Raw genomic sequence first — 20,678 nt, 5'->3', positions numbered from 1 at the left:
TAACAGCAGGGAAGAAGCTCTTTGTACACTTATTCAAACATTTATATCTTCTGCCCGATGAAAAAGGGTATAACTAGGGTGGGTGGGCCCTGACAACGTTGGCCGCTTTCCCACGACAATGGGAAATATAGATGGAGTCAGTGGATGGAAAGTTGGTTTGCACGAGGACTGGGCTGTGTTCACAACTCTCTGTAGTTTCTCACAGCCATGGGAAGAACAGTTGCCAAATGAAGCCATGACCCATCCAGACAGGTTGGTTTCTATCGCGCATCTATAAATATTGGTAGGAGCCTTTGTGGACATGCTGAATTTCCTTAGCCTCCTGAGGTGGTAGAGACATTGTTATGCTTTCTTGACCAGTGCATCAACATGGGTGGACCAGGGCAGATCAACGTTGGTGATCGTCATTCCCAGGAATTTGATGCTCTTGACCATCTTCACCTCAGCTTCATTGATACAGACGGGGGTGTGCCCTCCACTCTGCTTCTTCATTTTGGAGAGATTGTCGTCATTATACCATGTCGCTAAGCACTCAATCTCTTTCCTGTATTCTGTCCTGTCATTGTTTCAGATCAACCCACAATGGGGTCATCAAACTTGTAAAGAGAGTTGGAATGGAGTTGGCCACACAGTACAAGGTGTATAGTAGGGGGCTGAGTACGCAGCCTTGTGGGGGGCACCGGTGTCGAGGATGATAGTGGAGGAGGTATTGTCACCTATTCTTACTAATGGTGCTCGATAGGTCTGAAAGTTGAGGACCCAGTTAATAAGGGGAGAGCTGGACCCTGGTCTCAGAGTTTAGAGAGTTTATTTGTAATTATCGTGTTGAAGGCAGAACTGTAGTCAATAAGTAGGAGACTGATCAAGGTAGCCTTATTATCCAGATGTTCCAGGGATGAGTGTACAGAGAGGGAGATGGCTTCTGGGGACCTGTTTTGTTGTTGGCAAAGGATCAAGGCAACGTGGGAGGCTGGGACGGATGTGAACCATGACGAACAGCGTGAAGCACTTCATAATTATGGAGTCAGAGCCACTGGGTGATAGTCGTTGAGACACGTGCCTGATTTTTATTTTGGCATCAGGATGATAGCGGTCTTCCTGAAGCAGGTTCAGACTTTCTGCATTGGCCTGAGGTTACCATGAAGGATTCTCCTTCTCAACCTCTTGCCTCATGAGAGTTGTGGTGACCCTCTGGTTAAATCACCAGTCATCTCTCTCTGATGAAAGAGCAGCCCTCTGCTCCACAAGGACGATGGTGACTTTATCTTTATTTATATGTATGAAAGCATTAGAGTGGTATAAAGGATACTGTTCTAGGGTTTCAAGTTTTCACTATATGCATCGTAAAAGATGGAACAAAAACTGTTGTACATTCAGGTCTGGAATTGATAATAAGGATACTAAGTAATACAGATGGGAGCAGGAAATTGCAAAGGATTACTAATTTAAAACATCGTTACTTACAAATATTCCAATGAACAATAACTATTAGGCTTCAATATTGTTACTACAATGGCCCACAGCCAAGAGTTGGGATGCTCAGTCAGATCATTAGCATTGAAGACAAATTACCAGAGTTTAAGAATCAAACTTGAAAAACAGAAACATTTTTAAAAAGGTTCTAAAGAGAGGGGGAAAGCAGTGTGGAAAGTTTAGAAGTTGTGCAAGGGGATTTACTGGAAGATATATGAGTAGGATTTTATTTTCCCCTTTTCTTTGTTCAAAACTGGATTTGATTATCGATTTTACTTATAGATACTTAGAAAGTGGGTAAAGTAAAAGGCCAATATAGGTGCTCTAAAGAACCAGAACAGTACTCAGGAACAACTGGGATATTTTATTTGAGAAATAACAAAGTCATTTATGCATTCTCGGAGCTATTTATGGCATGTTTCATTGGTTGCATTAGAACACTGAGAAATGTGAGTCAAATATGATGTTTTACACATCACAAACAGGCACACTCTCCCAACTGATATGTATTAAGTGTTTGTGGATTGTATACAAAATTACAGAACATGCAATTCATAATTTTGGCTTCAAGCAGATTTGAACAAATCATTGTATTGAATGTGCTGCTTCAATGCCCTTTAGAATTAAGTTACTTCACATTTTGCCTTCAAGGTAAAGCTTACCTTTAGTCAATTTGTATAGCAACCATGTATCGATGGTTCCAAAACAGCAGTTTTCTTCAATAACAGCATCTTGAACCTGTAAGGAGATGTCTACAGTGAATATATAGCACTCTCAAAACAACATTCACTTGTGACATCAACCCTCTCTTCCTTTCCATGAGGGACTTTCATGATGTTAAGTGATATAGTTTCTGTCTTCAAAGAATTAATCAGCACAAAAAAAAAGTACTGAGAATGCTGGAAATCAGAAACAAAAACTGAAATTATTGGAAAAGCTCAGCAGGTCGGGCAGTATCTGTGGAGAGAAATCAGAGTTAACGCTTTGGGTCCTGCTCTGATGAAGGGTCACTAGACCCAAAACGTTAATTCCGATTTCTCTCCACAGATACGGCCAGACCTGCTGAGCTTTTCCAGCAATTTCTGTTTTTGTTAAAGACAGCACAGTGTAACTCACCAAAATGATTCTCAAATACAAACACACGGTGTTCAGGTAATTACAACCAGAAAGTTGGATCCAGAGTCCTGTCCTGAGAAGAGCTATACCTTGAATTAAAAACTGAGACAGTGTGAGGTACGCCTCTGATCAATGCTAAACTGGGAGAAATGAGGACAGGAATAGGCCATTCAGCCCCGTAAGCCTCCTCTGCCATTCAATAAGATCATGGCTGATTGAACATTCCAAAAAGGAAAAGGTCCCTTTCTGCAATGGATGACGTTCGGCATTTCAAACAAAATGCTCAATTTTCTCCCCCAACCATAACCTCTGCTATTTTTCCCGAATTGGTACACATGCTGGAACAGAGTATGATATTTCAATTTTAAGACAGGTCACAGAGCTTTGACAGGGAACAGACAAATTATATTAGCACCTGTATAATATTATCCAGTAGAGGGGGAACATACCTCAAGGAGATCCATGACTTCGGGATGTGTACCCTCAACCCCAGGATTGGATACAGCAATTGGGCTGTGTGTTTGGAAAGAAATCTCCCCCTCTCCCACCACAATACTGTGAAGAATCCCTAAAATGACCTCTTTACAGACAATACAGTTCACCTACTCAGAGCCAGAGAAGACAGGCACTCCCTTTATTTAACAATGGCAGAGATCAGGAAGTCAGGTCAAGTAAATTATGTAATCCCACAAAAAGATTGATTTAAAATCTGCTTAGGGATTGAAATTTCAGCAGAACTTGAATATAAGGGACAGAACATTTAGAAAAGGTAAAAATCACCATGGCCCGAACAGACCATAGGGCTGCTGTCAGACAGAGATGACTGGTGGTCGTTTAACTCAAGGGTCACTACAACTCAAACGAGGGGAAGAGGTCGAGGACGAGAGTCCTTCATGGTAACCTCAGTCGGTGCAGGAATTGAACCATGCTGTTGGCATCACTCTGCATCGCAAACCAGACAACTGAGCTAACCCCACAAAACATTTAGATAAGATTACACTAAATATGCCACAGAGAATGTTAAGTGACACCAATCCATTGTGTTATGGTCCATTTAGTCACATGACTATGCCCAACACCCACTGAGCTGCTGCCACCATTGTTGAAGTGGAGGAAACTCCAGGAACTGCTAGGTGTTGCCTGGCAGAGGAAACCTATTTCCTGGTCTAACTAGAAGTGACCCTTGTAGTTAATGACATCTAATTCACTGCAAGTTTCAGGTTACTTTGATACAATACATTATTAGATTTTTAGGAGGATCAGATACTTATCAGATTCTGAATTGTTCTGCCCACAAATACGTGGATCACCAAAGTGGATGAAGTTTATGGCACTTCAATATTAACTCTTTCAGACTCAAATACAACATATTCCAGTTTCCTCCGATCTTTCATCATGTAAATAGACCATCTTAACCATCTCTTCTGACAGTGTTTATCCAGCTTCCCCCTTAAGATGTATCTATACTCTCCAATTCACCCATTAAATTCCACATTATTATCCCCCAGTGTTGGAGATTCTACTCAACTGCCTGTTGGATTTTTTGCCAATCTTACATCTCTCTTTGCCCTGTAAAAGAAAATACTCTCTCCACAATCCACCATCAAAACCTTTCATCACGTCAATACTTCTAACTGGTCATCCCTCTGGTTAGGGGATTCTTTTCTGATTATAAGGCTTGGGGTTGAAATCATCTTCACTTGAAAGAAATGGCAATTTGTTGGCGTAGCAGAAATGAGGAGCTGTTCACAAGTTTACCATGGGAAACCATTACTGAAGCCTCCATAGCAGTGCATTGAAATTTTATAGATAACAAAGCAAGCTCATCTCAAAAGAGGACCTTCTCCTATGGCAGTGATCCACAGACCTAGAGAGTTGGAGAAGAACCTTCCTGAAACTAGATGAAAAAAAAATGTAGTAAAACACTATACAATAAGGTGGTGAAATCTAATTTGGTTAAAGCACTGACTGAAGAAGAAAGCTTTGCACAAAATGTGCTCAGTTAGTGCAATTATACATGGTGTAAAAACTTGCGAAATAACTTCAAGAATGCTTTAAAAAAATTGAAAGCAATAATTAGAGGCTGCAGCTGATCTGACAACATTTATAGAATTTTAAAATAAAAATATGCAAATCCTTTATTAAATAACTATTATATTCACGTAGATAAGGGGAATGCTATTTGTGGAGACTGGATTTGGGTAGAATGCCTGTGGCCTGCAGAACACCAAAGCTTAAAATGTACATGTTCTTAAAGGGACATTAGCAGCATGGATCAAAGGGCAAACTTGCAGAACAAACAGTGATATACTTGGAGCAACTTATTGCTCTATTCAGATGCCAGTTCAAAATTCTGAAAGGTTAATTTATTTTTGTTTTTTTTTTCATTGGTACTGTGCATCACTGGCTCATTCAGCATTTATTGCCCATCTACTCAGCAACACCCACATTTCACGAATGAATAAAAAAACACGAATTCTTAATTGGCCAGAGGTGATCTCTTCAGCCTGGAGTCATGTGTCGGCCAGACCAGGTAAGGATGGCAGCTGGTCTTCCCTGAAGGATATTATATGACCTTCGATAATGGTTTCACGATTACTATTAAATGATTATTTTCTTTCAGATTTCACCATTTGTCATTGTGGGATTTGAACCCACGTTCCCAGAACATTAACCTGACATTCTGATTTACAAATCCAGTCACATTAGCAATATGCCACTGCTTCCCCATTTACCTAAGTCTGCGATGAATCAGATGGCTTACGTATTTAATTAACTCAATTGGACTCACTACATAAATACACAGTGGCAACAAGAGCAGGAGGGGGGCTAGGAACACTACGGTGAGTAACTCACCTCCTACCTCAAAGCCTGTCCACCAGCTACAAGGTGCAAGTCAGGAGTGTGATGGAGTACTCCCCACTTGCCTGGATGGGGGCAGCTCCAACACCATCCAGGATAAAGCAGCCCACATGATTGGAACCACATCCACTCCCTCCACGACCGACCCTCAGTAGCAGCAGTGTGTACTATCCACAAAATGGACTGAGAAATTAACCAAAGATCCTTTGTCAGTTACTTCCAAACCCACAGCCATTTCCATTTAGAAGGACAAGGGCAGCAGGCACATGGAAACACCACCACCTGCAAGTTCTCCTCCGAGCCACTCACCATCCCACCTTGGAAATAGATCACTGTTCCTTCATTGTCACTGGATCAAAATCCTGGAATTCCCTCCCTAAGCGTATTGTGGGTCAACCCATAGCAGGTGGATTGCAATAGTTCAAGAAAGCAGCTGACCCCCACCCTATCAAGGGGCAACTAGGGAGAGGCAATAAATGCTGGGCCCAGCCAGCGACAGTAACATCCCACCTCTGAATAAATAAAAAAAACTTAGAGATTCTACCACTACTTACAAAAACGTACATGTATATCATGGAGGCTCTCTGGTTGTTTAGTTGCTGCTCACAGAACACAGCAGCTCAATGACATGGACATAGCTGATAGGCTGAATGACCTTTCCTTGTCCCATTCTTATACAGGCTGCTGGGTGAAATGTGCAGGACATGCAACGTGATCTGAGAAGTTGTAGTACCCATTTGTGCCACTGGAGAGCTGTACATTCATTCATAACCTTACCCAGGCCCCACAATCTCTTAAAACATTGAAGGCTGAAGGAGGGTCAGTGAACTCTAAACATTAACTCTATTTCTCTCTCTCTTCCCTCCCACAGGGGCTGCCAGACCTGTTTGAGGCTCTCCAGCAGTTTGCTTTTGTTTCAGATATTTAGCATCTACAGTTCTTTATTTTATTTAAGGCTGTCACACGAGGGCGTTGTTTTAGTTCAGGAGGCTGGACAGCTAGTTTATGATGTAGAATAATGCTAAAACCATGGGTTCAATTCCCCACTCCAGCCGAGGTTATTATGAAGGACTCTCCTCAACCTATCCCCTTGCCCGAGGTGTGGTGACTGCCAAGTTAAAGTACAAATCATTGTCTCAAATAAGCAGGAGCTCAATGGTCATCTGGTGACTTTAGTGACAGTAACAATGCTACAGGCTTTAAACTCCGGAAAACAACCTTTTTTGTCACTAACACCAGAGGAGGAAATTGAAACTGTAGCACTGAAAACGTACACTACGTCACTAAATGTTTGGGATTAATGTTAGAGTAACAAAGGGGTTAAACTAATACAATACAATATAATACAATACAATACTAGATTAAACAATACAAACTGGCCCTGCACTGTGATCAGGTGGATTATAAGCGGATACAAGAGCAATGGAAGGAAATAAAGGGTCTGAGATCGTATGGGTAGGTCAAGTCTGACCTGCCTGCAAGAAATGAAAATTACAAAAACAGATTCTTGAGTGGAAAGGAGATTTTCCAGACAAATGGTGAGCTAAATTACATGGAAATGTGTATGGCTTTTAAACATCTGCATAATTTCCAATATCACCAAAAGGTAACACCACATCTGAAACAAAAAAACAAAAATTGCTGGAGAAACTCAGGTTGAACAGTACCTGTGGAGAGTGAAATACAATTAGAGTTCAATGACCCTTCTTCAGAACTCATGTGTCTGAAATAGTCATTGTGTATAAAAAGGTGCTTTAGGATTCGAGATTCCAAAAGATACTACCGAGATTCAGGCAGCAGGTGGCTCAGTGGTTAGCACTGCTACCTCTCAGTGCCAGCAACTCAAGTTTGAATCCAGCCTCAGGCGACTGTGTGGAGTTTGCACATTCTCCTCGTGCCTGCGTGGATTGGCCATGCTAAATTGCCCACAGTGACCAGGGATGTGCAGGCTAGGTGGATTAGCTATGGGAAATGCAGGGTTACAGGAATAGGTTGGTGGTGGGGTCTGGGTGGGATACTCTGAGGGATGGCAAGGACTCGATAGGCCAAATAGCCTGCATTCTGGATTAGTGGTGCTGGAAGAGCACAAATAGTCTATTAAAAAAATGAAAGTTGTTTCACTTAAGACCTAACCATGATGCTTTGGCTTGGCCTACCACTTGCCTGTTTTTTCCCCATACAATTATATTACGGTGGACTGTGCATTGTTGCCTGGCGTATGCAAGTTTTCTTTTAAAAATAAGAACACAATACCCACTAAGCAAAAATATTTTCAACACCCTTTGACAGTCGCAGTGTAACAGCCGGGAGGGTGCCCTCTCAGCAGCCACCAACGCCAGGCATTGTGTGTTCGTACCTGCTTGATATTTTGGAGAACCCAGGCTAGACGAATGGATACATGCTGGGTAGAGAAATGGATCACACTCGCAGCTAGGAAGCGCTTCTTCCTGGTCAGAAAATGGAGTAATCCACTGGATTTATGAACCACCTACAATGAAAGCAAGGAAGGAAAATCACAAATTACTTTCCAAAGATGTACAATTCATATACCCAGTCAGATGTCTTTAAGTAATTCCACTTTTGATTGATGTTTAATATAATGGTATCCCAGAGCAGTAGGATTGTGCTAGTTCTGCGCTTTGAGCAGAGTGTGTTACAGAACATAGAATACAGCGCAGAACAGGCCCATAGCCCTCAATGTTGTGCCAACCTGTGAACTACTCTCAGCTTGTCCCCCTACACTAACCCAAAGTCACCCATTGCTTATCCAAGGATTGTTTAAATCCTGAAGAAGGGCCTGTGCCCGAAACGTCGAATCTCCTGTTCCCTGGATGCTGCCTGACCTGCTGTGCTGTTCCAGCAATAAAGTTTCAACTTTGATCTCCAGCATCTGCAGACCTCACCTTCTCCTTGTTTAAATCCCCCTAATGTGACTGAATTAACTACACTGGCAGGTCATAGAGTCAGAGATGTACAGCATGGAAACAGACCCTATGGTCCAACCCGTCCATGCCAACCAGATATTCCAACCCAATCGAGTCCCACCTGCCAGCACCTGGCCCATATCCCTCCAAATCCTACCTATTCATATACCCTTCCAAATACCTCTTAAATGTTGCAATTGTACCAGCTTCCACCACTTCCTCTGGCAGCTCATTCCATACACGCACCACCCTCTGTGTGATCTCTTTCATATCTTTCCCCGCTCACCCTAAAACTATGCCCTCTAGTTCTGGACTCCTCGACCCCAGGGAAAAGACTTTGTCTATTTATCCTATCCATACTCCTCAATTTTGTAAACCTCTCTAAGGTCACCCCTCAGCTGCCGACGCAGCAGGGAAAACAGCCCCAGCCGGTCAGCCTCTCCCTGTAGCTCAAATCCTCCAACCCTGGCAACATCCTTGTAAATCTTTTCTGAACCCTTTCAAGTTTCACAACATCTTTCCGATAGGAAGGAGACCAGAACCATATGCAATATTCCAACAGTGGCCTAACCAATGTCCTGTACAGCCACAACATGACTTCCCAACTCCTGTACTCAATACTCTGACCAATAAAGGAAAGCATGCCAAACGCCTTCTTCACTATCCTATCGACCTGTGACTCCACTTTCAAGGAACTATGAACCTGCACTCCAAGGTCTCTTTGTTCAGCAACACTCCCTAGGACCTTAGCATGAAGTGTATAAGCCCTGTTAAGATTTGCTTTCCCAAAATACAGCACCTTGCATTTATCTGAATTAAACTCAGTCTGCCACTTCTCAGCCCATTGGCCCATCTGGTCAAGATCCTGCTGTAATATTACCACTGAGTAAAGAACCAGCTCTGACATTTGTCTTAAATCTATCACCCCTCAACTTGCAGTTACGCCCCCTTGTACAAGCTGATGTCATCATCCGAAGAAAAAGACTTTCACTGTTCTATCTCCTCCCTAGCTTCCCACAGAATCCTCTGATAAATCCCATCCAGCCCAGGGGACGTGTCTACTTTCACTCCTCCTAGAACCGATGACACCTGTTTGTAACTAGCTTCGATCCTTTCTAGTCTAATATCTAATACCTCATTCTTCCCCTCTACAATATTCACCTTTTCCTGAGTGAAAACCGATGAGAAATATTCTTTTAGCACCTCTCCGATCTCCACAAGGTCCACCTTCAACTTCCCACTTCTGTTTTTGACTGGCTCTATTCATACCCTAATCACCCTTTTATTCCTCACATTCCTATAGAAAGCTTTAGTGTTCTCCTTTATTCTATTTGCTAAAGACTGCTCATGTCCTTTCTTTGCTCTTAACTCTCTCTTTAAATCCTTCCGAGCTGATCTGTAACTCTCCATCGCCTCATCTGAACCATCTTGCCTCATCAATACATAAGCCTCCTTCTTCTTAACAAGAGATGCAATTTCTGTAGTAAACCACGGTTCCCTTACCTTATCACTCCCTGCCTGACAGGGACATCCCTATCAAGGACACGCAATATCTGTTCCTTAAACCAGCTCCACATTTCCATTGTCTGCATCCCCTGCATTTTGCTACCCCATTCTATGCATCCTAATTTTGCCTAACGCATTATAATTGCCCTTGCCCCATCGGTAACTCTTGACCTGTGGCATGTTCCTATCCCTTTCCATCGCTAAACTAAACGTAACTGAATTTCGGTCACTCTCTCCAAAGCGCTCACCTACAACTAAATCAAACACCTGGCCTGGTTCATTACCAAGCACCAGATCCAGTGTGGCCTCCCCTCTCGTCGGCCCTTCGACATACTGTGTCAGGAAACCCTCCTGTACACATTCGACAAAAACTGATCCATCCGACGTTTGGTTTTCTCTTAGTCTCCTGCACCCCCAGCCCCCATCATCCCATAGATGTTAAAGCTTCAATATGTAGCACCAACAAATCTTATGTTTGGTTTTCAGTAATTTGTGCAAGTTGGAACCAGCCACATAGGTAAGGGAAAGGAAGAGGCTCTGCAGAGAGAGTACAAGAAATTAGACAGAAGGTTACAAAGTAGGGTAGTAATATCTGGATTACTCTCAGTGCCATCTGCTGGAGAGTGTAGGATAAAGCAGATGAATATGTGATGGAGGGACTGGAGCAGGGGCAAGGATTCATATTTTTGGACCATTGGGATCTCTTCAAGGGGTAGAAATGACCTGGATAAGAGGGATGGTTTCCACCTGAACTGGAAGGGGACCAATATTTTTGCAGGGAGATTTGCTGGTGCTACTCATGAGGCTTTAAAGTTAATGGGGGGGGGGGGGGCTGGGTGCAGGAGATTAAAGAGAAATGGCTGAGGCTGGTAAAGGGAGCAAGTCAAATAGTCAAGACAGATATGAGCTCAGCAAAGGACAAGGTAATGGGAAAGTGGGACTGCAGATGCTGAAGATCAGAGTTGAGAACGTGGTGCTGGAAAAACACAGGTCAGGCAGCATCGAAGGAGGAGGAGAATCGACATTTTGAGCATAAGCCCTTCGTCAGGAAAAAAGTAAGATTGATAAATTAAACTGCATTTACTTCAATGCAAAAGGTCTGATAGGTAAACTTAGGGCATGGTTGGGAAAAATGGGACTGGGAGAACACCGCTCTCACAGAAACGTGGCTCAGGGAGGGCCAGGAGTGGCAGCTGAACTGTTCCAAGATGTAGATGCTATAGGAAGGATAGAAAGGGAGGCAAGAGAGGAGGGGGTGTGACATTTTTGGTGAGCGAAAACATTATGTAGGTAGTTAGGCAGGTTATTCCTGGGAGATCATCCAGTGAAGCTATATGGTGGAATTGAGAAATAAGAAAGGGATGCTGTTGCAATTGTACTATATGCCCCCCCCCCCCCCTGCAATAGTCAGTGGGAAATTTAGAAATCAATCTCCGGTATCTGTAAGAAAAATAAGGTTGTAATGGTAGGGGATTGTATCTTCCAGAACACAGACTGGGAATGTCAGTGTTAAGGGCTCGGATAGGGAGGAATTTGTTAAGCATGTACAAAAATGCTTTCTTATTCAGTATGTGAATGTACCTACTAGAGAAGGAGCAACATCTGACCTTTTGTTGGGAAGGAAGGCAGGGCAGGTGACTGAAGTGTCAGTGCTGGAGCACATTAGGGTCAGTGATCGTACTATTTTAAAACTAAAAATTATGGAAATTGGTACAACTGATCCAAAATTTAACTCCAAGTAAGGCCAATTTTGACGGTATTAGACAGGAACTTTCAAAAGTTGATTGGCGGAAGCTATTCACAGATAAAGGGATGATTGAAAAGTGGGAGACCTTTAAGAATGAGATAACAAGAGTTCAGAGACAGTATGTTCCTGTTAGTGTGAAGAACAAGGCTGATAGGTGTAGAGAATGTTGGATGACTCAAGAAATTGAGGGTCTTGTCAAGAAAGAGGGAGACATTTATCGGATTTAGTCAGCTGGGGTTGAGTGAATTCCAGAGAGGAGTACAAGGGCAGTAGGATTGTATTTTAAGAGGGAAATCAGGAGGGCAAAAAAGGGGACATGAGATAGCTTTGGCAAATAGAATTAAGGAGAATTCAAAGAGATTCTACAAATACATTAAAGAGCAAATGAGTAACTAGGGAGAAAACAGAGTTCCTTAAAGATCAACAAGGCAGATTGTGTGTGGAACCAAAGGAGAGGGGTGAGATACTAAACAAATGCTTCACATGAGTATTTACTATAGACAAGGACATGGAAATAAACAGTGATATCTTGAAAAGTATCCAAAATGCAGAAGAGATTGGGCTGGAGATCTTAAAACGTAGAAAGCTAGATAAATGCTGGGACCAGAGCAGGTGCTTCCCAGCTAAGGACTTTTTCCTAGGATGGGGGATATCCAAAATTAGAGGGTGTAGGTTTACAGTGAGAGGGGAAAGGTTAATAAAGGATTTGGTGGGGGGGGGCACTTTTTCCACAAAGAGGGTGGTACGTGTATGGAATGAGCTGCCAGAGGAAGTGGTGGAGGTGGGTACAATTATGACATTTAAAAGGCATCTGGATGGGTAGATGAATAGGAAGGGTTCAGAGGAATATGGGTCAAATGCTGGCAAATGGGACAAGGTCAGGTTGGATTTCTGGTTGGCATGGACGAGTTGGACCGAATAATACGTTTCCATGTTGCATAATTCTATGGCTCTATAGACAGAGCTACAGTTTGAGGCTGACCAAAGCACTTGACTGAAGAATTGTCAAGGTTCAGATTTCTGAACTGGCACTTGCTCATTCCCTTGCTCTCCTGTTCCCGTCAAACATTAGAAATTTGCACAAAATTCCCACTCCAGGTGGGAGCCACATTACAGCAAAGATGCATCAGAGAGAATGCAGAAGCAATTTACGAGAACAATGCCAGAAATGAGAAACTTCAGCTGAAGTTGGGATTACTCTCCCTGGAGAGAAGATGGCTGACAGGAGATCTGATTGAGGTTTTCAAAAATCAACAACATGTTGGACAAAGTAGATCAGGAGCTGTTCCCCCATGTAAAAGAAACAAAAACAAGTGGGTGTAGATTTAATATACATGCAAATGATGCAACGGCGAGATGGTAGGATTGGATGATTATTTGGATAGGAATGGTGTGCAGGGATATGGGGAAATGCAGGAGATTGGTGCTGGGTCATAGAACCATCACAGGCATAATGGACCAAATGGCTTCTTTCTGCACCGTAAACAAAGCAGCATACAGTACAGGAGAGGCCCTTCAGCCCATCGAGTCTCCAACATCTATACAAATACTCTAAATCTACACTAGCCCCACGAGGTCCATAGCCTTGTGGTGACCCTTCAAGTGCTCATTCAAGGACTTTTTAAAAAGGTTGAGGATTCCAGCCTCAACTCCCCTCCCAGGCATTCCAGATCCCTCCAAATCCTCTCGGTGAAACAATATTTCCTCAAATCCACTCTAAACCTCCTGCCTTTCGTCTTAAAATTATGCACCTGGTTATTGTCCCTTCAATAAAAGGGGAACAGCTGCTTTCTATCCACACTGTCCATGGCCCTCAATCGTATCCTCCTCCATCAGGTCCTCTCTCAGCCTTCCCTATTCCAAAGAAAACAACCTGAGCTTATCCAGCCTCTCCATCTCTGAAATGCTCCATACCAGACAACATCCTGGTGAATCTCCTACACACCCCCTACGGTGCAATCACATCCTTCCTATAGAGTAGTGACCAGAACAGCAAACAGTACTCCAGCTGAGGACCAACACAGCTCCAACACAACCTCCCTGCTCTTATTCTTAAAATCTCGACTGACAAAGGCAAGTGCTCATGCGTCATTTTAATTACCACGTTAACATCTTCTCTGAATCAGAGCAGGTCATCAAAAAGGTGGTGACTATTATAAAATGTGCATGACATTGAACAAATCATCAGATAACCTTCTGAACAAAACTGTTACTGTAAACAATTAATAAAACAACCATGATTTGAAGATGCCAGTGTTGGACTGGGGTGTACAAAGTTAAAAATCACAACACCACGTTATAGTCAAATAGGTTTATTTGGAAGCACGAGCTTTCACAGCGCTGCCCCTTCAACCACCTGATGAAGGAGCAGCGCTCCGAAAGCTAGTGTTGCGAGATTTTTTAAACTTAATAAAATGAGCATAATCTTGAGGCTGAGAAAGGAAGGGTTTTGGAAGAATTTCCATTTGGAATTAGGACAAGGAGAAAATAAATCACAGAAAATCTTAAAAATCCCACCCCAAGAAAGTCTTCCAAAACATATTTTGATCTACATTCCAGACAGTGATCCTAACTTCTACAAAATTAAACCTCTGAAGTAAAACCATAATTGAACACACCTTAAACTTACACTATACTTGGATATCAAATGTACCACAAAACAATGAGCAGGTTTCTCATTACCAAATGAAAACAACAGTGTGATAGCTTGCAGTATCTCAATGGTTCTAATCTCTAAGGAGGGAAAATGAACTGCTTTCTTGTTCAACTAAGGGCAATCTTTGGTAATTGTAATCTCTGGGATCTTGTTTCTGCTACAATGAGAAGAGAGAGCCAGAGTGCAAAAGTGAAATCTGGAGTGAGTTCTGTAAATGAGGGGTGGTCGTGTGACATTCCTTTTACAAATGAAATTCTTGTATAAAAAGTGAGTGAGGTCTTTATACACTTAACGGTGCAGCTGATGATTACAGCAAGGGTTGGAAACTTGAACATGGAATATATATAAATGAAAGCCAATATTCGTTTTAAATGCTGAGCGTATTATTAAAACAGAGGAGTATCCAAATATAATTTCGTTCCATTTAATCAACTAGCTGCTTCTAATAATATCCTTGCCATTCAAGACCCAAGTGGGAGAATAAAACTGCAAAAGTGCCCCATTGCTTTGAAAGATGCAGAAATGGCACTCCTTAGCATGTGCACCCAGAAACGGCAAACTGGATTTGAAAGAGATAAAATAAAGAACTGTGCATGCTGAATAATACATAAAATTTCTGAATGCGTTGGGCTAATTTATCAAAGATTTTTGAGTAATGAGTAAGAACAAAGAAAATTTAAAGCCCAGGAACAGGCCCTTCGGCCCTCCAAGCCTGAGCTGATCCAAATCTACTGTCTAAACCTGTGCATCTGTCCAGATGCACCTTAAATGAATCTACTGTGCCTGCCTCTACTAGCTCTGGTGGCAACGTGTTCCAGACACCCACCACTCTGTGTGAAGTACTTGCCGTGTGTATCTCCCTTAAACTTTTCACTTCTCACCTTGAAAGCATAACCTCTCATTATTGAATCCTTCATCCTGTGAAAAAGCTTGTCTCTATCCACCTTGTCTATCCCCTTCATGATTTTGTAAACCTCAATCAGGTCCCCCCCCCCCCAACCTTTTTTCTAACGAAAGCAATCCAAACCTACTCAACCTCTCTTCATAGCTACCACCTTCCATACCAGGCAACATCCTCGTAAACCTTCTCTGCACCCTCTCCAATGCTTCCACATCCTTTTGGTAATGTGGGGACCAGAACTGTGCACAGTATTCTAAATTTGGCCTAACCAATGTCTTGTACAATTTTAACATGAGCTGCCAGCTCATACTCAATACCCCGTCTGATAAAGGCAAGCATACCATAAGCCTTCTTGATCACTCTATCCACCTGTGCAGCAACCTTCAGGATTCAGTGGACCTGCATTCCCAGATCTCTCTGCTCATCAATTTTTCCCAAAGCTCTTCCGTTCATTGTATAATTCACTCTAGAATTAGACTTGCCTAAATGCATCAACTCACATTTGTCTGTATTGAACTCCATCTGCCTGTATTGAACTCCATCTGCCACTTCTCTGCCCAACTCTCCAGTCTATCTATATTCTCCTGTATTCTTTGACGGTCCGATATGTTTTCTGCTACTCCACCAATCTTCGTGTCATCTGCAAACTTGCTGATCATACCAACAGTGCCCTCTTCCAGATCATTTATGTATATTACAAACAACAGTGGCCCCAGCACTGACCCCTGCGGAACACCACTGGTCACCTTTCTCCATTTCGAGAAACTCCCTTCAACTACTACTCTGTCTCCTGTTGCTCAACCAGTTCTTGACCCACCGAGCTAGAACACCCTGCACACCATGTGACTGGAATACAATTTGTTTTTAGTTGTAGTTAATCGGAAATAACTACATTTTACTTTCCAAATATTTCTTGTACTTTAGCTTTAGTATTTCCCTTTACTTTTAGATTCACCACATTAATTGAAATTGCCCAAAGTTTGTCGTAATAGCAGAGCTGGCATGAGAAAGCACCAGAATAGAGATCAATTATTTTTCAAGTAAAAAAGTGATCATGCCTCCAGCTGACAGAGTGTGAAGTCAGGAATCTAATTGTATGGGCAGTAAATGGAAGTGAAGTTATATCCTATCACCCAAAATGTATTGCTAAGATTGATCACCTCATCAGATTGGTAACTGTCTACAGCCCCATTCATAGATCAATTATTGGAACCAAAAAGTGACAAATAAAGGCAATAATTCTTCTGGCTTGCTTTTGGATAATAGAATAGCACAAGAAAAGGTCCTTCAGCCCACCAAAAATAGTGAGAGCTGATTTGTCCTGTTCCTGGATGATAATACAGCTTGCCAAGACTTTGAGTATTTCTCACACCAACAATAACCACTTGGCCTGTGAAGAACTGCTGCAACACAGACACTCCCTTCTGGAGAAAGATAAAGCGATGATAACTGGGGAAAAAAGGACAACCAGAAACAACAGTATTTGTGATTTCTACTGTGACAATGCTGTGGCTTTAAGAGGTGTATTTTGTCCTTTTTTTTGGAATGAAGGTCGAGATGCTGACCAATTAAACAGCCAGTAAGGCTTTGGGTCGTTTCTTTGAGGTTGGAACAATAGAAGCAGCCTGAATGGGTGGGATCAAGCTCCCACAGAACCTGGATTGTTTGTTTTAATTTTTCAGTAGCAGTTGCTGGGCTTGAAATCTTCTGTCCATCGCTCCCTGCTACTGTTTTCTCGATGTTTTTTTTCCTGCTGGAATTATCTGAGACACAATCCATTTTACTGAATTTGCTTTTGTCTTCAGGATGTTTATCAGATGTTACTGTTTTGGAACAGTGAACTAGCAGTAGTTAACATACATATAATTTGGTTAAGCATTTCGACAGTTATATTAAGCTAATTATTTTATTTTTACACCACGGTTAAATACATGGGTGTTCTGCTTAATATTTAATAGTTTGACCAATAAAATTGCATCTGGAATGCAACACCTTACTGTTACTATTAAAAGAAATGGTTAGGAACTAGATTATTTTCTGGAGATATTTTAAAGGGGCGGGGTGGGTTTGGTCTGGTCTATAACACCAGAGATCACTGTTGCAAGTTGCTTTTAAAAAAAAAACAGGAAAAACTGGCAAACTCAGCAGGTCTGGCAGCATGTAAAAAAAGAGTACAAGAGTAGTAAAGTCTTACTGTAATTGTACAAGGTCCTGGTGAGACCACAACTGGAGCACTGTGAGCACTTTTAGTCACCTTATTTAAGAAAAGATTTTTTTTTATTGGAGGCAGTTCAAAGAAGGTTCACTTGGAGACGCCTGGTATGAGGGATTATCTTACAAGCAAAGGCTAAACAGGCTGGGACTGTACTGACTGGGGTTTAGAAAAATGAGGGGTGATCTCATTGAAATAAACAGGATTCTTAAGCAGTTTCACAGGGTCAATACTGAGAGGATGATTCTCTTCCTGGGAGAGTTGCAGAATAAAAAGGTTACAATTCAAGACTGAGATGAGGAGTTGAAACTTTATTGCTGGAACAGCACAGCAGGTCAGGCAGCATCCAGGGAACAGGAGATTCGACGTTTCAGGCACAGGCCCTTCTTCAGGAAACGGATTTCCTCCGAGGATTGGATGTCTTTGGAACTCGTTGCCATAGAGTGCTGAGGGGTACTATACTTTTGCATATTTAAGGTAGAGATAGATTCTTGAATAGCAGGGGAACCAAGGGTTATGGGGAAATGGGAGGTAAATATTCGTGAGGAGGGTTGGTTTAGCCATGATCCTACTGAATGGCCAAACAGCATAGTCCTGTTCCTATTTCTTAGTGACTTAAGGTTTTGACTCCAGTGATCTTTCTTCAGAACTTTACAAGTTGTTCCACATCATTATCTAAATGCAGAGGTTACAAAACATTATTTTGTGTATGAAATACGCAAATCAAAATTGAAACAACAAATATCATTCATCAATTTGCTGTCCAGTATCTAGTACGCTTTGTCCTCAAAATATAGCACTCGGCTTGTAACTCCCATGAATTATAACATGACTACATTACCCAAAGTAAAAATGACTTGTTCCACGATCTGACAAGGTCAACTGCTCGTAGGTCTTGCCAACAGATAAAGTTATGAAAGGGTCTTCCTGTTGTCCTAAAAGGGATACAGAACATTTGGATAAAGAATGTTACAGTTGCAATGATCTCAGTGAGACTTTCAATTCCCATGATGAAATATTACAGAGAGCTCAACTGCAACGTGTTGCACAGGTATAAAGACATCACATTTTCCACAGATAATTTAAGAGACTTTTGGGTGAACAGTAACATGTTGATGATACAACCATTTCTACATAGAATCCCATTAAAAAATGGAGAGAAGTTAAGTTTGCAACATGTTTCGACTACAATATAATTGCCCCAGTTGTCCAATCCACACTCCCTGTAAGTATAGTTTTAAGGATTGACTGATCGATTACGACAGGACAGTTCAGTAAGAGAACAAGTAGTTTTCTGGATATAGGAGCATATCACATATGTAAGAAAACAAAATAGTGCCAGAATTTCCTTCTGGGCCTCTCAAACAAAATGGAAATGAAAATTCTCTACTTTCAGAGTGTTTAGATGTGCAGAAAACTTTAAAGACAAAGGGTTGATTAAAGGGACATTAAGCAACAGGAAGCTTTTGATTTTAAGACCTAGAGAAGGAGAAATTTCTTCTCTTGGAGGTTTGTCTCTCTTTGGAGCTCCTTGCCACAGAACTGTAGGGACCGGAGCCCTTGTGTATGAGTGACTGAAATAGATTGATCAATAGGGGAGTCCAGGCAAATGGGGAAAGGGTAGGAGGAATATTGGATCAGCCATGATCCTATTGCACAGTACAGTAGGCTTGAGGGGCTGAATGGCCTACATCTGTGCCTATATCTCATGGTATTATAACCCACACCTAGAACTAAACTTGCCAATGATAAACTAGAAAATGTATTCGTACATGCCCAGCACATGACTCCAAAATTCCAAATACCATAAAATGAGCTTTTGATAAAAATAGCAGCAGCTGTGTTTCATATAACAGGAAATTAATTTGAAATATTATTAGTGCTTTCCTCCCACCGAAAGTGTTGCGATACCAAACACACAGAGCGGTTAGCAATTTCCACATATCATCAGCTATTTGTTGGCATAATAAATAAAATGTAACTGTTGCACCTCAATCCCACCAAATAAGCCATCTCAGCAAACCAGGAACCATGATACCAAACATCTCAGGCAGCTGTAAAAGCTGCACTGATGAAATCTGTGAAGCCATTGAGTCAACAGGCCAAAAATAGGAACTGTACGACAATTTCAATCTGTACCTTTAGAACGAACAGCCCCACATCATGTCAGATCTTTCTTTGGTGGGGGGGGGGATTTTTGCAGCAACTTTGCTGAACACTGGAAACCAACACTGGTTCCACACTAGATTGTGAGGGGACATGATTGAGATGTACAGTTTTATGAAGGGCATGGGTAGGAGGAAACTTGCCCCATTGAGGGACGATCATGACTGGAGGACAGAGATTTAAGGAGAAGGGCAGGAGGAAACCCTTTCTCACCCAGAGGTTAGTGGAATCTGGAACACTCTGCCTGTCACTGTGGCAAAGACCGAAACCCTCATCACATTTAAGTATTCACACAGGCTACGGGCCAAGTGCTGGAAAAATGGGACTGGCAGAGTTAGGTGGGTTTTTTTAAACCAGTGCGAATTCAATGGGCCGAAGGGTCTTTTGCTGTGCAGTAGGCGTGTATGATTAAACTGGGAAAACTCACTCTTTATAGCCGAAATATGATATGTATTGCATTTGACTAAAAATCAGCACACTTAACACCTTTAATTAGTCACATCTACTAGAATATCTCATATCTTAAATGATGATTTGTACAATCTCTCAAAGAAATGTTGAATGTGGCCCAGTGAGGTGAAGTACGGAATAAGGTATCTTTAAACTTGGTCTGGCAATTATAGTAATGATTCGGACAATTCTCCTTCACATCTTCATCACGTACAGGATACTGGTGTGTAGGAATTATAACCCATTATAATATTTAGGGTGTAGATTTGCTCGCTGAGCTGTCGGCTTGATATCCAGACGTTTCATTACCTGGCTAGGTAACATCAGTGGCGACCTCCAAGTGAAGCCAAGCTGTTGTCGCCTGCTTTCTATATATGTTTGTCCTGGATGGGGTTCCTGGGGTTTGTGGTGATGTCATTTCCTGTTCGTTTTCTGAGGGGTTGATAGATGGTATCTAGATCTGTGTGTTTGTTTATGGCGCTGTGGTTGGAGTGCCAGGCCTCTAGGAATTCTCTGGCAGGTCTTTGCTTAGCCTGTCCCAGTCGAAATGGTGGCTTTTTTCAACCTTGTGTAGAGCTACGAGGGAGAGAGGGTCGTGTCTTTTTGTGGCTTGCTGGTGTTCGTGTATCCTGGTGGCTAACTTTCTTCCTGTTTGTCCTGCATAG

At 42.0% G+C, this 20,678-nt stretch overlaps 1 protein-coding gene across 4 annotated transcripts in view; it reads right to left on the bottom strand.

The window, feature by feature from the left end:
- The window catches only part of gk5 (glycerol kinase 5), an 86,415-nt gene that overhangs the window by 39,245 nt on the left and 26,492 nt on the right, over positions 1–20,678 (bottom strand). For all 4 annotated transcript variants that reach the window (XM_043702789.1, XM_043702787.1, XM_043702790.1 and 1 more), the window contains 3 exons: positions 18,239–18,332; positions 7,808–7,939; positions 2,136–2,211 (listed from right to left, as the gene is read on the bottom strand). In XM_043702789.1, coding sequence (XP_043558724.1) covers positions 2,136–2,211; positions 7,808–7,939; positions 18,239–18,332 — 302 coding nt within the window. The remainder of the gene's footprint in view (positions 1–2,135; positions 2,212–7,807; positions 7,940–18,238; positions 18,333–20,678) is intronic.

Source organism: Chiloscyllium plagiosum, chromosome 13 (assembly GCF_004010195.1).
Source record: "Chiloscyllium plagiosum isolate BGI_BamShark_2017 chromosome 13, ASM401019v2, whole genome shotgun sequence".
NCBI lineage: Eukaryota > Metazoa > Chordata > Chondrichthyes > Orectolobiformes > Hemiscylliidae > Chiloscyllium > Chiloscyllium plagiosum.
Note: the sequence above shows the minus strand (reverse complement) of the source record. Positions and strands in the feature narration are given on the sequence as shown.